The sequence below is a fragment of the Hippoglossus stenolepis genome, chromosome 24 (genome assembly GCF_022539355.2).
Source record: "Hippoglossus stenolepis isolate QCI-W04-F060 chromosome 24, HSTE1.2, whole genome shotgun sequence".
Lineage (NCBI taxonomy): Eukaryota > Metazoa > Chordata > Actinopteri > Pleuronectiformes > Pleuronectidae > Hippoglossus > Hippoglossus stenolepis.
Genome location: NC_061506.1, coordinates 367,949 through 380,034, shown reverse-complemented (window position 1 = coordinate 380,034; position 12,086 = coordinate 367,949). Strand labels below are relative to the sequence as shown.

At 46.4% G+C, this 12,086-nt stretch overlaps 1 protein-coding gene across 4 annotated transcripts in view; it reads right to left on the bottom strand.

Annotated features, from left to right (window-relative positions):
• The window catches only part of LOC118103632 (kalirin), a 29,661-nt gene that overhangs the window by 8,474 nt on the left and 9,101 nt on the right, over positions 1 to 12,086 (bottom strand). For 3 of the 4 annotated variants that reach the window (XM_035150767.2, XM_035150764.2, XM_035150765.2), the window contains exons 17-41: positions 11,513 to 11,660; positions 11,223 to 11,419; positions 11,033 to 11,130; positions 9,529 to 9,692; positions 9,317 to 9,436; positions 9,143 to 9,222; positions 8,910 to 9,048; positions 8,663 to 8,797; positions 8,303 to 8,456; positions 8,071 to 8,186; positions 7,839 to 7,961; positions 7,490 to 7,672; positions 7,290 to 7,414; positions 7,142 to 7,208; positions 6,609 to 6,718; positions 6,212 to 6,281; positions 6,041 to 6,130; positions 5,638 to 5,730; positions 5,208 to 5,319; positions 4,857 to 5,047; positions 4,604 to 4,705; positions 4,370 to 4,524; positions 3,671 to 3,773; positions 1,477 to 1,638; positions 1,226 to 1,409 (exon numbers count right to left, since the gene is read on the bottom strand). In XM_035150767.2, the coding sequence (XP_035006658.2) occupies positions 1,226 to 1,409; positions 1,477 to 1,638; positions 3,671 to 3,773; positions 4,370 to 4,524; positions 4,604 to 4,705; positions 4,857 to 5,047; positions 5,208 to 5,319; positions 5,638 to 5,730; positions 6,041 to 6,130; positions 6,212 to 6,281; positions 6,609 to 6,718; positions 7,142 to 7,208; positions 7,290 to 7,414; positions 7,490 to 7,672; positions 7,839 to 7,961; positions 8,071 to 8,186; positions 8,303 to 8,456; positions 8,663 to 8,797; positions 8,910 to 9,048; positions 9,143 to 9,222; positions 9,317 to 9,436; positions 9,529 to 9,692; positions 11,033 to 11,130; positions 11,223 to 11,419; positions 11,513 to 11,660 (3,221 nt within the window). Of the gene's footprint in view, positions 1 to 1,225; positions 1,410 to 1,476; positions 1,639 to 3,670; positions 3,774 to 4,369; positions 4,525 to 4,603; positions 4,706 to 4,856; positions 5,048 to 5,207; positions 5,320 to 5,637; positions 5,731 to 6,040; positions 6,131 to 6,211; positions 6,282 to 6,608; positions 6,719 to 7,141; positions 7,209 to 7,289; positions 7,415 to 7,489; positions 7,673 to 7,838; positions 7,962 to 8,070; positions 8,187 to 8,302; positions 8,457 to 8,662; positions 8,798 to 8,909; positions 9,049 to 9,142; positions 9,223 to 9,316; positions 9,437 to 9,528; positions 9,693 to 11,032; positions 11,131 to 11,222; positions 11,420 to 11,512; positions 11,661 to 12,086 lie in introns of those variants that run through there. The other variant, XM_035150766.2, reaches the window with a different exon arrangement.

The window sequence follows — 12,086 nt, the reverse complement described above, 5'->3', positions numbered from 1 at the left end:
AATCCCAGCATGCACCTCTGCCTCGCCGCATATTTCCACATCAGAACGTTCAGAACGTTTAGAAGAAGACGAGAAGAGGCTGAGACGTGTCCAGGAATCAAACTACAGTCACAAGTCGGGGGCGGGGCTAACGCGAGGGGTGGGGCCACAGCACTGGGTGTGGCTTATTGAGACTTGAGTGACAGCCAGGACAGAAGTCGCCACTGAGAACTAATTGAAATGTATAAATATATATATATATAATGATATAATATATAATAATTAACTAAAATCGACATGAAAATAAAAAAGAAACCTTTGTATACAGATAAACAGTCATATACAAAATGAATGAAGACCAAATCAAAAAATGTGAAACAACAAAGAATGTAAATCCACCAGAGATCCGACCTGAAAACAACCAGTTTATTTTTAAACAGAAACTCCCATTGTCTTCTGGTGAGGAAGAAGAGCCAGCAGGTATCCACACACCACACACACACACACACACACACACACACACACACACACACACACACACACACACACACACACACACACACACACACCCTGAGGCAGGATGTTAAACTGAAGATTCCTGTTGAGTCTGAAACTTGTTCAGGTCAATGTTTAACCTGAAACTCTCATCTCTGTGTGTGTCTGTGTGTGTGTGTGTTGTTTCTTTTGGGGACATTTATCTTGTTGTTGATTATTTAGTTTGTTAAATTTGTTCCTTTCGAGATATTTAGTGTTTCCTGTTGACGTTTGGGGAGAATTGAGACACTTGTGACCAATGGGGACATTTGGTTTGTTGAGTTTACAGATGAACGATTTACACTTTGTGTAAAATGTCAACACACAAAGAGACGTCACACTCTGACAACACAGCAGGTTCCATCGTTCAGGCTTCACACACTGACACACGTCCAGTATTTAGTGGACTCCGTCCGACAGGAAGCAGGAGACACGGATGTTTAAAGTTCCCTCGGTTCAAACAGGAAGTGACACGGAGCGATCATGGACGAGCTGCAGCAGTGAGACGGTGACCGGGGTCAGAGGTCGTCAGGAACTGAAACTGTAATCAGATTACTACCTTACTCTTAAATGAGCGGACAATTAGATTGTGAAGTTGTGACGTTTCTGAGCTCGAGCACTTTTTACCATTAAGTTATTATTGTTTATCCTGAGTCCAGGTGGAGATCTGTGTGCGACCAGGAGGTGGCGTCCTGGAGGAAGACGAACCTACCTTTGCTGACGGTGGAGGAGGCGTTGGAGGAGGTGGTGGTGGTGGACGAGTTGCAGGACGAGGACGTGGTGGTGCAGGTGGACGAGGTGCTGCTGGAGGTGGTGCACGCCGGGATGAGCCCCTCCATGTCGGCTGCACTGTGTGAGTGTGACAGGCAGAGGGCGCTCATGGGCAGTAAACCCTCCTGCAGGGAAACAGGAGATTAGAAGCTGGAGGATTTGTTTCTGCCGTGGAGACGTTTGATTTCTTACCTGCTGCGGACTCTGATCCGTCGTTCTGACCAGACACCACCCGGGTCTGTCGGCCGAGCGCTCCACCAGCTCCACGGTCTGACCACAGCGAACGCTGAGCTCTCCTGCGGCGCCGGAGGAGAAATCCAACAACACCACCACTAACTCGCAGCCGCCGGACAGCTGGAGGGAGACGGGTGAGAGGTGAGACACTTTATTTAACCTCCGAATATCTGACCGTCCATCATCCTGCCACTGTTGTCATAGCAACGACATCAGCAGGTTACAGTCCATTCATAAAGTCAGAAACAGAGAATCAGCAGCAGCTCCATCTGCTGGTCAAACAGTAAACAGCACTGGACTCAGCTTAGATGAAACTAGAAGCAGAATAAACACCGTTGATTTTTACTTTAAAGCCTCGACTGCTTTTCTGCAGCTCTTTTATTTAGTTCTGAATATTTTCTCCATTTTAAAACAACTACAAACCCTGTAACGAGCTCGCCGAGCCAGTAGGTGGCGATAGAGGTCAGACTCTGAGGTCGATCAAATCTAAACCTGATTTAAATTCACTGAATCTACTGTTATAATAAAAACATCAAAAGTGAAGCATTTAAGCAACCTTTGATCACCGGAGCTGTTTTATCTCATGGAAACAAACTCCACGTTGAAACTGTCGTTCATCATCGTAATGTACGTCCTCCGCTGACCAATCAGGGCACAGCACGCTGAGCCCTGATTGGTCCAACGAGAAGTAGAAAACATCATGTGATGGTGGACAAAGAGACGAGTGTCACGGTTACTAGTGTGTGTGTGTGTGTGTGTGTGTGTGTGTGTGTGTGTTCAGCTGGAGCCCATGTGCTTCAGTTCACACACACACACACACACACACACTCGTGCACATGGTCCATAAGGAGTTGTGGGGTGTTCCCCGTCCTAATCGAACACAGCTGTGATCAGTCTTAATGCTCGTATCTCACACACACACACACACACACACACACACACACACACACACACACACACACACACACACACACACGCACACGATGATTACAACATGAGTAGAACAATAACACAGTGAACAAATCTACTCAGGTATCGTGTTACTGTAACTGAAATAAACCTAAATGCTTAAGTACATCTACTCCATTACTTTTAGTTACTAAAAGTAGAAGTTACTTCTCTAGTGTCTTAACCATAAACTCATTATTATTATCAATAACAATAAATAGAAACAAAACACAATCTATGTAAAGACATAAATAAACCTTCTGTTTATTCTGTAAAATAAATGTCTGTGACTCGTCAGCTGATTTTCATCAGTAATGAATCTGTCAAACTCCAACAGTCACATGTGTTACCATGGTTACCATGACCTGGCGTTAGGATCTGGATTTCTAATCAATAATCACAATGATCAGTAACGATAAGATTCAGTCCTGTAACAGATCTACTGTGGATCAAGAACAATTCTGGACTGTAACTCAGATTCATCAGGAGCTGGATGTAGAGATTCAGGTGATCGACCGAGATTCAGCGAAGTAAAGAAAGTCCTCTCGAGTCAGAAGCTGAATCAGAAGCTGGGGAACTTTGTCGGTGATTGTTTGGTGGATCAGTTGATTCCTTGTTGGTCACAGTTCGGACGTCGTTCTAGCTCTACCCCGAATTCCACAAACAATCGAGCGTTAGCGTTCAGTCGAGCTCCAGTTTAATCCTCGTCGCTTTATTTACAATCACACGTTAACCAATTCAAATCTTATCTCATGTAAACAACAGGATTCAAACTCACTGTCCTTTACTCAGGTTTTACATCTCTGATCTGACAGCGTGAAGATTCCTCTCTGAACCAACACTAAGCTCACCTCTCGGGTCAGAGGTCAACCCCACCCTCCTCCAGCTGACTGCAGGTAAATCAAATCAAACGTACCTCGTCCGCAGAGAAGAGAACAAGTGAAAGTTTCTGAACAGAATCTGACGGCGAGCAGAGGAAACTCCCTCAGACATACACACACAGACACACACATACATACATACACACATACATACACACACACACACACACACACACACACACACACACACACCCAGCCAGCTGCAGCACTGGTGAGGTCATCATACGCTCCGACACACCCCTCTGAACACACGCTGTGTGTGTGTGTGTGTGTGTGTGTGTGTGTGTGTGTGTGTGTGTGTGTGTGTGTGTGTGTGTGTGTACCTTGTCGCTGTCGGCCGTGTTCTGGGACGTGCGCGAGGCGATGGACACGGTGTCCGGCTGACTGCTGGCATCACCCAGACTGTCTGCGTCCTCACTCGTCTCCCTGAAAAACAAAAACACACTTTTCAATCTAAAACACACAATGTGGACACAAGTATGTGGACGCCTCTCTCACTCTCTTAAAGCTGCAACTGACTTTAATTATTGATTATGATCATTTTCTCTGTTAATCACTTTATTGTTTGTCTGTAACTGTCAGGAAATAATGATAAAAGTAAATCTGTTATCCAGAGGTCGAGCTGATTCTTTCTAATTTCTGGTTTTATTAAATACAAACTTTCACTTATTGATTAATAATCGTCTCTTCATATTTCTGAGCAGTATTTTAAAACTCACCAGATGAATTTGATGAAAAAAGAAAAACATTGTTCTTTTTACAAACATTTAAAAGAGAATAATATATAATCAATGTTTCAGTTGTTACTGATTCAGTTTTCTTTCCATTGTCTAATTGAATCATTGAGTATTAAATTCATTTGACGGATAAGAAGATGAATTCAGGGTCAAACTTTCATTTGGACTTCACTGGTTTGATTCATTAGATGAGTTCTAACCAGACGATGACCCAGGTCAAAGGTCACATGACCAGAGGCACGTAGCGTGGACGTGCTAGCGGTTTGTCTGCGTGTGCGTGCTGACCTGCGGTTGATGCTGCGCTGTCGGCCCAGCGTGGGGTTGGGTGTCTTGGGGAGGGGGATGGGCTCCCTCAGCGCCCCCCGCAGGTGACCCCGCCTCTCCTGGATCACCTGTCGGATGCTGCGGACCCACTCCTGCTTCAGCTCCAACGACGCCGCCTGACGAGAGAGCGACAGTTAACCGTGACCTCTGACCTCATCTTTCTGAACGCTGTCACCAGCAGGAGGCGTCACTCACCTTCAGCACCGTCTTGTTGTCGGACGTCGGCGTCCGTCCGACCCACAGAGCGAACTTACAGGGGTCGCCCTCGATGTGCTCCGTCACTCCGAGTTCTGACGTCTACAGGAACAGGAAGCGTCAGCAGAACGTCATTTACCTCCTGGTTCATGGATTACATGTGTGTGTGTGTGTGTCTGTGTGTGTGTGTGTGTGTGTGTGTGTGTGTGTGTGTGTGTGTGTGTGTGTGTGTGTGTGTGTGTGTGTGTGTTACCCTCAGTCTGCTCTTGTACAGATATTTGGTTCGTCCGGACGAGTCTTTGATCTCTTTGCTGAAGATGAGTGACAGCTCAAACAGGAAGAGGTGTCGGTCCCGCCCCTTCCTGATCAAAGACTTTGGCTCCCAAACCAGGAAGGAGTCCTGGAGGAGGAGCTCGCCCTGGACCTCCAGACCCTCCTCCAGACCTGAGGAGACGTCACCACGGCAACACGTTTCATATGTAAATATATGATTTATCTTTTAGTGAGGAGGTCAACAACAAACTTCACAATAAAAGCCCCTAGCTCAGGCGCCCTGAAATCTTCACGCAAATGAGATGCAGGTCTTTTATTTTGAAACACCTACCTTCCAACATGCTAACATGCATAGCATCGTTAGCTCGCTTTGGGACGCTCAGCATCACATCCAGTCCTTCTTTTATTTCACCTTTACCCTCCTCGCAGCACCCCAGCAACTCCTGCACACACACAGACACACACAGACACACACACACACACACACACACAAACACACAGTGTAAATGTGACTGATGTTTAAAACCAAGATTAACACAACAACCAGATGTGGTGGTTAAATGTCAGAGTAAATATAAGATTATTGTGATGTTAAAGATTCAACGAGTCGACTGTGAAAAGATCGAAGAGGATGGATTTGAGATTTCTTATTATTTTCACACATCTGTAAAGTGAAATGTAAGACAGCAGGTGTAAAGCTGCAGCCTGAAGCCAAAACACTTGAACTCCAACAAACTGAACTGTGGGAACTCAAAGTTCACCTTGAGCAGCAGCTGGTATTTAGTGATTCTCTGAACTGGTTTGATGAGAGCGGACGAGATGGAGTTCGTCAGCCCGTGTCTCCTCTGGACCTCCTGCACACAAACACAGTACGTTTTATTCTGAAAATCCCCTCATCATCGTCTTCTCTGCAAATAAATATGAATCATTGGAAATCTAACATTTCTTAGGTCAGCCACCATTTTCCCCATTATTAGTATTAAATTAAATTATCTTTCTACATCTGCAATATTTATCTACATATCCACAAGGATATAATATAAAAAATATCTCAATTAATAACAGAAAACAGAAAACTGCACCTTATTACTTCCAAGTGTTACATCAAAAAGTACATTTCTAAAATATCTGAAATTCTCAAATAAAGAAGTAAAGTTTTCTGACCTCGAAGAATCCTGCACCTTGTTGTTGTATCAGTAAACTGGAGTCAGGTTTGTTTCTGCAGTACGTCACGTACATGTGAAACTTATCAGCCTGAAACACAAAGTACTTTGTAAGTTTTACTTCCATCAGTCATTGCGTCGTGTAGTAGGTTTAAATCCGACAGAGCGTTACCCAGGTGACGAAGCAGTGGCCCACGTCTTCTGGAAGCTGCTCGTAGTTTTCTAACTCCTTCAGGAAAATACTGAAAAACACAAACCTCTGAATCTACACACACACAATACTCTACAATACTACACATTACAGTATGTCTGCAGTACTACAGTAAATACATACATACACATTTGAACCGGGTGTTGCCGGGGTGTAATACACAGTATTTGTAGTATTTGTTTGACCTGTATTTCATACTGTTGTACTTGTGATGCAGTAAATTAAGTAAAGTAATTTGCAGTATTTATTTTTTTGCAGTATAATTGACGGTACTTGTTTCTAGAACTCGTAGATGTCCTGGATGTTTGGTACTGTAGTATTTGTATTGCAGTATAATCTACAGTATAATTGACAGTACCTGTTGTGGAACTCGTAGATGTCCTGGATGTTTCCGAACACGGTGTCGTCCTTGTTGTTGAGACCAGAGGGGACGTCCTCTGACCCGCTCGTCATCTCCCACAGGTACGTCTGCACCACAGTATTTCCATCAGGAAGTACTACTCAGTATAATGTAGTACTACAACGTATTATGTACTGCTTTAATATAGTAGTTTCCATGTGTCAGGCAGGACTCAGACTGAGTTTAGTTTAAAAATATTCAATATCGTGCCAAAGCCAGAATTTAGTCCAAACAGCAGAAGTGACCTTGTGGTCGACTGAGTGAACTGCAGGTCTGTCAGCAGAGGGCGCTGTGGAGGTTTGGGGTATTTTTAAATCTCGGTCTAGTCTGTTAAATAAACGTCTGTTTCGTTCTGGAGCGTTCGAGGTTTAACTCTGAATCTGAACTTGAACTAAACGTCCTGATAAATCTCAGGTAGATAAAAAAGGACCTTGATCAGCGGAGGAGGATCATGTGAAACGAGTGAAAGCTCCAGATGTTTGTACTTTTACCTCGATACACTCCTGCAGATCTCTGACGTAGACTCTTTCTGTCTGAAGGAGCTCGGCCATGATGTACCTGACAACACACACACAGTTGTTCATTAACATCGAGACTTGTACTAGTACCTCCACTCGTACCAACACTGCGTGTACTCACTCCTTCTTGCGTGCGGAGCGCCTCTTCTCGTCGCTGACCTGGTGGCTGGGGTCGGACAGGTTGACCTCGGGGTCCGAGTCCGACAGACTGTTGGGGATCAGCTCCAGCTCCAGGTCCTTGTTGTCCTGTCAGAGCCACCGTACATCACACTCAGTACGGGTCAGTCTACACACGGACCACACCCTCTCTTTAAATGTTACCTGTGAGCAGCCTCCCAGCGCCGTCTCCAGCAGGTGGCGGTACTGTCCCATCCTCACGGTGAAGTCGCGGTAACGCTTGTCCACGGTGGAGACGCAGCGACGGAGCTCGGCGCGGTGGGCGTGGCCTTTACCCAGCATGCTCTCCGCCAGCTGGATGAGCAGGTGAACCTTCTCCTGTGTTTGCTGACAGAAGTGATCCTTTTATAATATAGAATATAATATAACACGTGTTGTATTTTACATTCAATTCATAGAAAGTGAACGTCTTTGAGGATTGTCGTGTTTAAAGTGTTTGACTCACAGCTGCCGTCTGACGGGTGGAAGGTTTGACTCTATAATGTTTTCTCACCTTGGCAGAAACACAGAACTCCCTGTGTTGGGTCAACAGCTCTTGAGTCTCGGACACATTTGTCCCCGGTGACGTGTGCGTGGTCAGGTAGTGGTCACCTGACTGCTGCAGCCAATCCAGAGCCTGCGATCAAAGAGCACGTTAAGGCGCGGTCACATTTACTCTGGAACCAATCAGAATCTCTCTGTGAGACGAGCACGTGACTCCACCAGTAGGAGTGAGGGAACCCGACCTGCTGGGTGTGGCTCTGGAACATCAGGTACTGCTGGCACTGATCCAGTCGACGTTTCTTTAAGGTCCAGAAGTGGAGGACTCTGTTTTCCCTCTGGAGCAGCTCACTGAGGATCCCTGAGCACAGACACACTCATCAGGGGCACGGACCTCTACTGCTCCAAGCTAATTAGCTGTGGTGTTCCTCAGGGGTCTGTTCAGGTGTATTTCTGATCGTTTGTGTGTTTGTTCACCTTTGACCTGTTGCTCTGGAACCCTGGAGTGCCCCGTGACCTCCGTAACCCCGGAGACGGTGACGCCGTGGCCGGAGATGTTGGCCATGGTGACGCTGTTGCGATGGATGTACTTGAGGAAAACTTCTGCGTTTCGTCTGGCCAGCGTGCAGGCCTGTTGCCATGGGAACAAGACCATGTATCACCATATACAAATACAATCTGCCACATTGACCCTGATTTCAGAATTGGACAAAAGCAATTTCTCATTTTTAGTCGATAAATGTTGATTTGTGTGTATCTGTAAAAACATTCATCATGTTAATACAGATACACACATACATGTGTACAACTACATTACAGTGTGTAACATTTCTTCACCTTTAAAAACGCCTCCTTCTGCTCCATGTGTTTGCTCACGATCGGCAGCAGCTGCTCCGGCTGCCGGTCTCCTCCTCCACACCAGTCCTCCTCCCTCCTGTACTCCTGCTCCAGACTCTCCAGAACTCCACACACCTGCACACAGACAGGTCAGGAGACAGACAGGTCAGGAGACAGACAGACAGGTCAGGAGACAGGTCAGGAGACACACAGACAGAGAAACAGATATTCAGAGAAACAGCGCCACCTGCTGGGACGTCCTGTAGAAAGCAGCCGAGGCGTTGACCAGTTTTAGTCGATCCTCGATCCTCAGCATCAGCGTCTGCCAGTGCAGCGCCACCGTCTGGGCACAAGACCTCACTGCGTCCGGATCATAGTGACCTGACCTGAAGGTGAGAGGTCCAACACGTTACCAACACGTTACCAACACGTTACCAACACGTTACCATCACGTGACCAAACGTTCAGGCTGTGACTCACCGGACCAGCAGCTCTGCTCTCTGCTGCAGAGCCAGAGCCACCTGATGAGTCCTCTGCAGCGAGTCAGCGTGGAGCAGAGCCTGGAAACAGAGGGAGGAGGTGAGAACCCTGAGAGGAGACGAGGAACTCCTACTTCCACCTCCTGACCTGAGCTGTGTCAGTGTGTGCAGTTACCTCTATGGACTGCTGGAGGCGCTCATGCTCCCTCTGCAGCTGCTCAGCTTCAGACAAACAGCTGGAGTTCAACATGCAGGACGACAACATGACCTCCCCCTCTGAGATCCAGCCCAGCACCTGAGACACGACGACACGTAAACCTTTAGTACAGGGAGGTCACCTGTGTGTGTGTGTCTGTGAGTGTGTGTCTGTGAGTGTGTGTGTGTTACCTGTTTGACTTGGCTCTGCAGGTGTCTCAGCTGCAGGTTCTGCTCCAGGTGTGTGTGTGAGTGATCTGCAATCTGCTGCAGGTCCTTCTGTTTGTCCTGCAGGAGGCGCTGCAGCTCCTCCACCTGAGAGGAGAGCCCCCCCTCCGCCTCCGACAGCTCGATACCTGGAGCACACACACACACACACACATATTCAGGTCCTCACAAGTGCAGTACTGCAGCTGTATGTGTGTGTGTGTGTTTTCCTCTCCATTCATGTGTATATGATTGCACAGATATACTGTATGTCTGTGTGTGTGTGTGTGTGTGTGTGTGTGTCTCCATGGTAAATTCAATACGCTGGTTTCCATGGACACCAGCTGTGTGCTTCAGAGACCAGTTTCCATGGCAACCCCATCCCCCTTTTCCCCCTCCCCTCATTATCTTCTCTTCCCCCCTTTTCCCCCGAATATCATCAGTGTGAAACTGAACTGGTCAGATCGACGCTGGCTCTGTTCTATTCTATTCTATTCTATTCTATTCTATTCTGTTCTGTTCTGTTCTGTTCTGTTCTGTTCTGTTCTATTCTATTCTGTTCTATTCTATTCTATTCTATTCTATTCTGTTCTGTTCTGTTCTGTTCTGTTCTATTCTATTCTGTTCTGTTCTGTTCTATTCTATTCTATTCTGTTCTATTCTATTCTATTCTATTCTATTCTGTTCTATTCTATTCTATTCTATTCTATTCTATTCTATTCTATTCTATTCTGTTCTATTCTGTTCTATTCTATTCTATTCTGTTCTGTTCTGTTCTGTTCTGTTCTGTTCTGTTCTGTTCTATTCTCCTGTATCCAACCAGTAGAGTGGAATCTCTTAGAATCCATATGGGATCAAATGGAAGCCTCCTCTGATCTGTGAACTGTTTTCTGCCTGTTCAGCATTTTGCTTGTTTATGATTGGTTCATGTGGATCCCTGGAAACCCGTCAAGGAAACCCCTTAATCCAGAACGCTCTCAAGTGGCGCCTCCAGCCGAACAAAGTGAAACCCACCAGCTACTCACGCTGCTGTCGACAGGAACTCGAGGAGCACGTGAACGATGAATGAATCTCTAACGACACAGAACAACTCCTCAAACTGAAAGGCCCTGACCTCTGGATTCCCCTCCAGGGGACTATGGGATGTTACATGATATAATATGATGGAGGATCTCTGGAGGATCTCGTAGGTCGTAGTGGAACCCCTGAGTCGCTGAGCTCTTCAAGGACCATGTTACCTCTACTAGCCTCAGAGTGACGCCCCCTGTCCAGGTACAGTGGAGAAGCAGCTACATCAAGCTGGACCAGGTGACCATCCAATGAAGAACCTTGAAACACTGAGCTTCACTCATGGAGTCTCATTTCATGTGGTGTCCCACAAGGCCCAATCCACGGTCCCCGTTCTTCTCTATGGTCGCTGACATTTGTTAATGGAAGTTTTGTTGCTGTGCAGATGATTTATTTTCTAAAGCCACGTTTTGACTCTGACCTGACGCTTGGACCTCGGTGATATACTGCTGGAGGTCGTGACCTTGCTGGATGACCTCATAGATCATGTTGTTCATAGCCAGCCTGCGCTCCATGTGCCTGCAGATCAGTTCATCAGTCAGTTCATCAACGTCATGACCTTTTATTAACGACTCATTTTCATGCTGAGCGATGTCATCGGACTTGTTTACCTGTGGATGCGTTGCTGCGCTAGTGTTAGCGCCTCTGGACAAGCTTCCACTAGCCTCGAATGACCCAGGTTGATCTTGTCCTGGGCTAGCTTGTCCTGGTTTACATCGGCTAGCCGCGGCGCTGCTAGCTTCTCCGTAGAGAAGTCCTGGGACTGTTTCTGGAGGTCCTGCTTCCAGGCATCCATTTCCCCTGTTACCTTAAGAAAGACACACAGTTCATTGTCGATCCCCTGACGCCGGTTCAACAAATGCTTTGTATGAAGCTTGTGATTTGGAACAGAAGCGTGTACCTCCAGCGTGCACTGCTGGAGAATACGCAGCTGCAGGTAAACATCCAGTCGGATCTTCCTCTGGTGGAAAAGCTCCTCCAGCTGAACGTGAGCCTCCTCCAGCTGCTGCAGCACCGACTCCACGTGGGCCACCGAGCTGCCCTGGGGCCTGAAACAAACACACCCACGCATAACGCACAACCGAAAACAAACCCAAACAAACTGCAAATAAATATGAGTGAAAGGTTCCCACCCACCCAAGACTGTACCATCCTAAAAACAATTTTGCAGGTTATATACAAACCAAACGTATCCACACTGAACACACATCACAGATTATACAAATTAAAACGCTCCACTCATGTTTTACATAACTTAAAACAACAACACCCACAATCATGACAAATTCCAACTCTACACAAACCTCTGAGTCGCCAGGGGCGTTAAACAAGTGCACCCACATCGGCTTTACAAAGCCAGAATCAAACGCACCCATGCAGGCTCTGTACACTCGAACAAAAAAGCACACAAACAAGTAAAAAAGCGAAAAGTGCACCTGACATAGAAAAGAAACGCACACACACACTTTAAACAA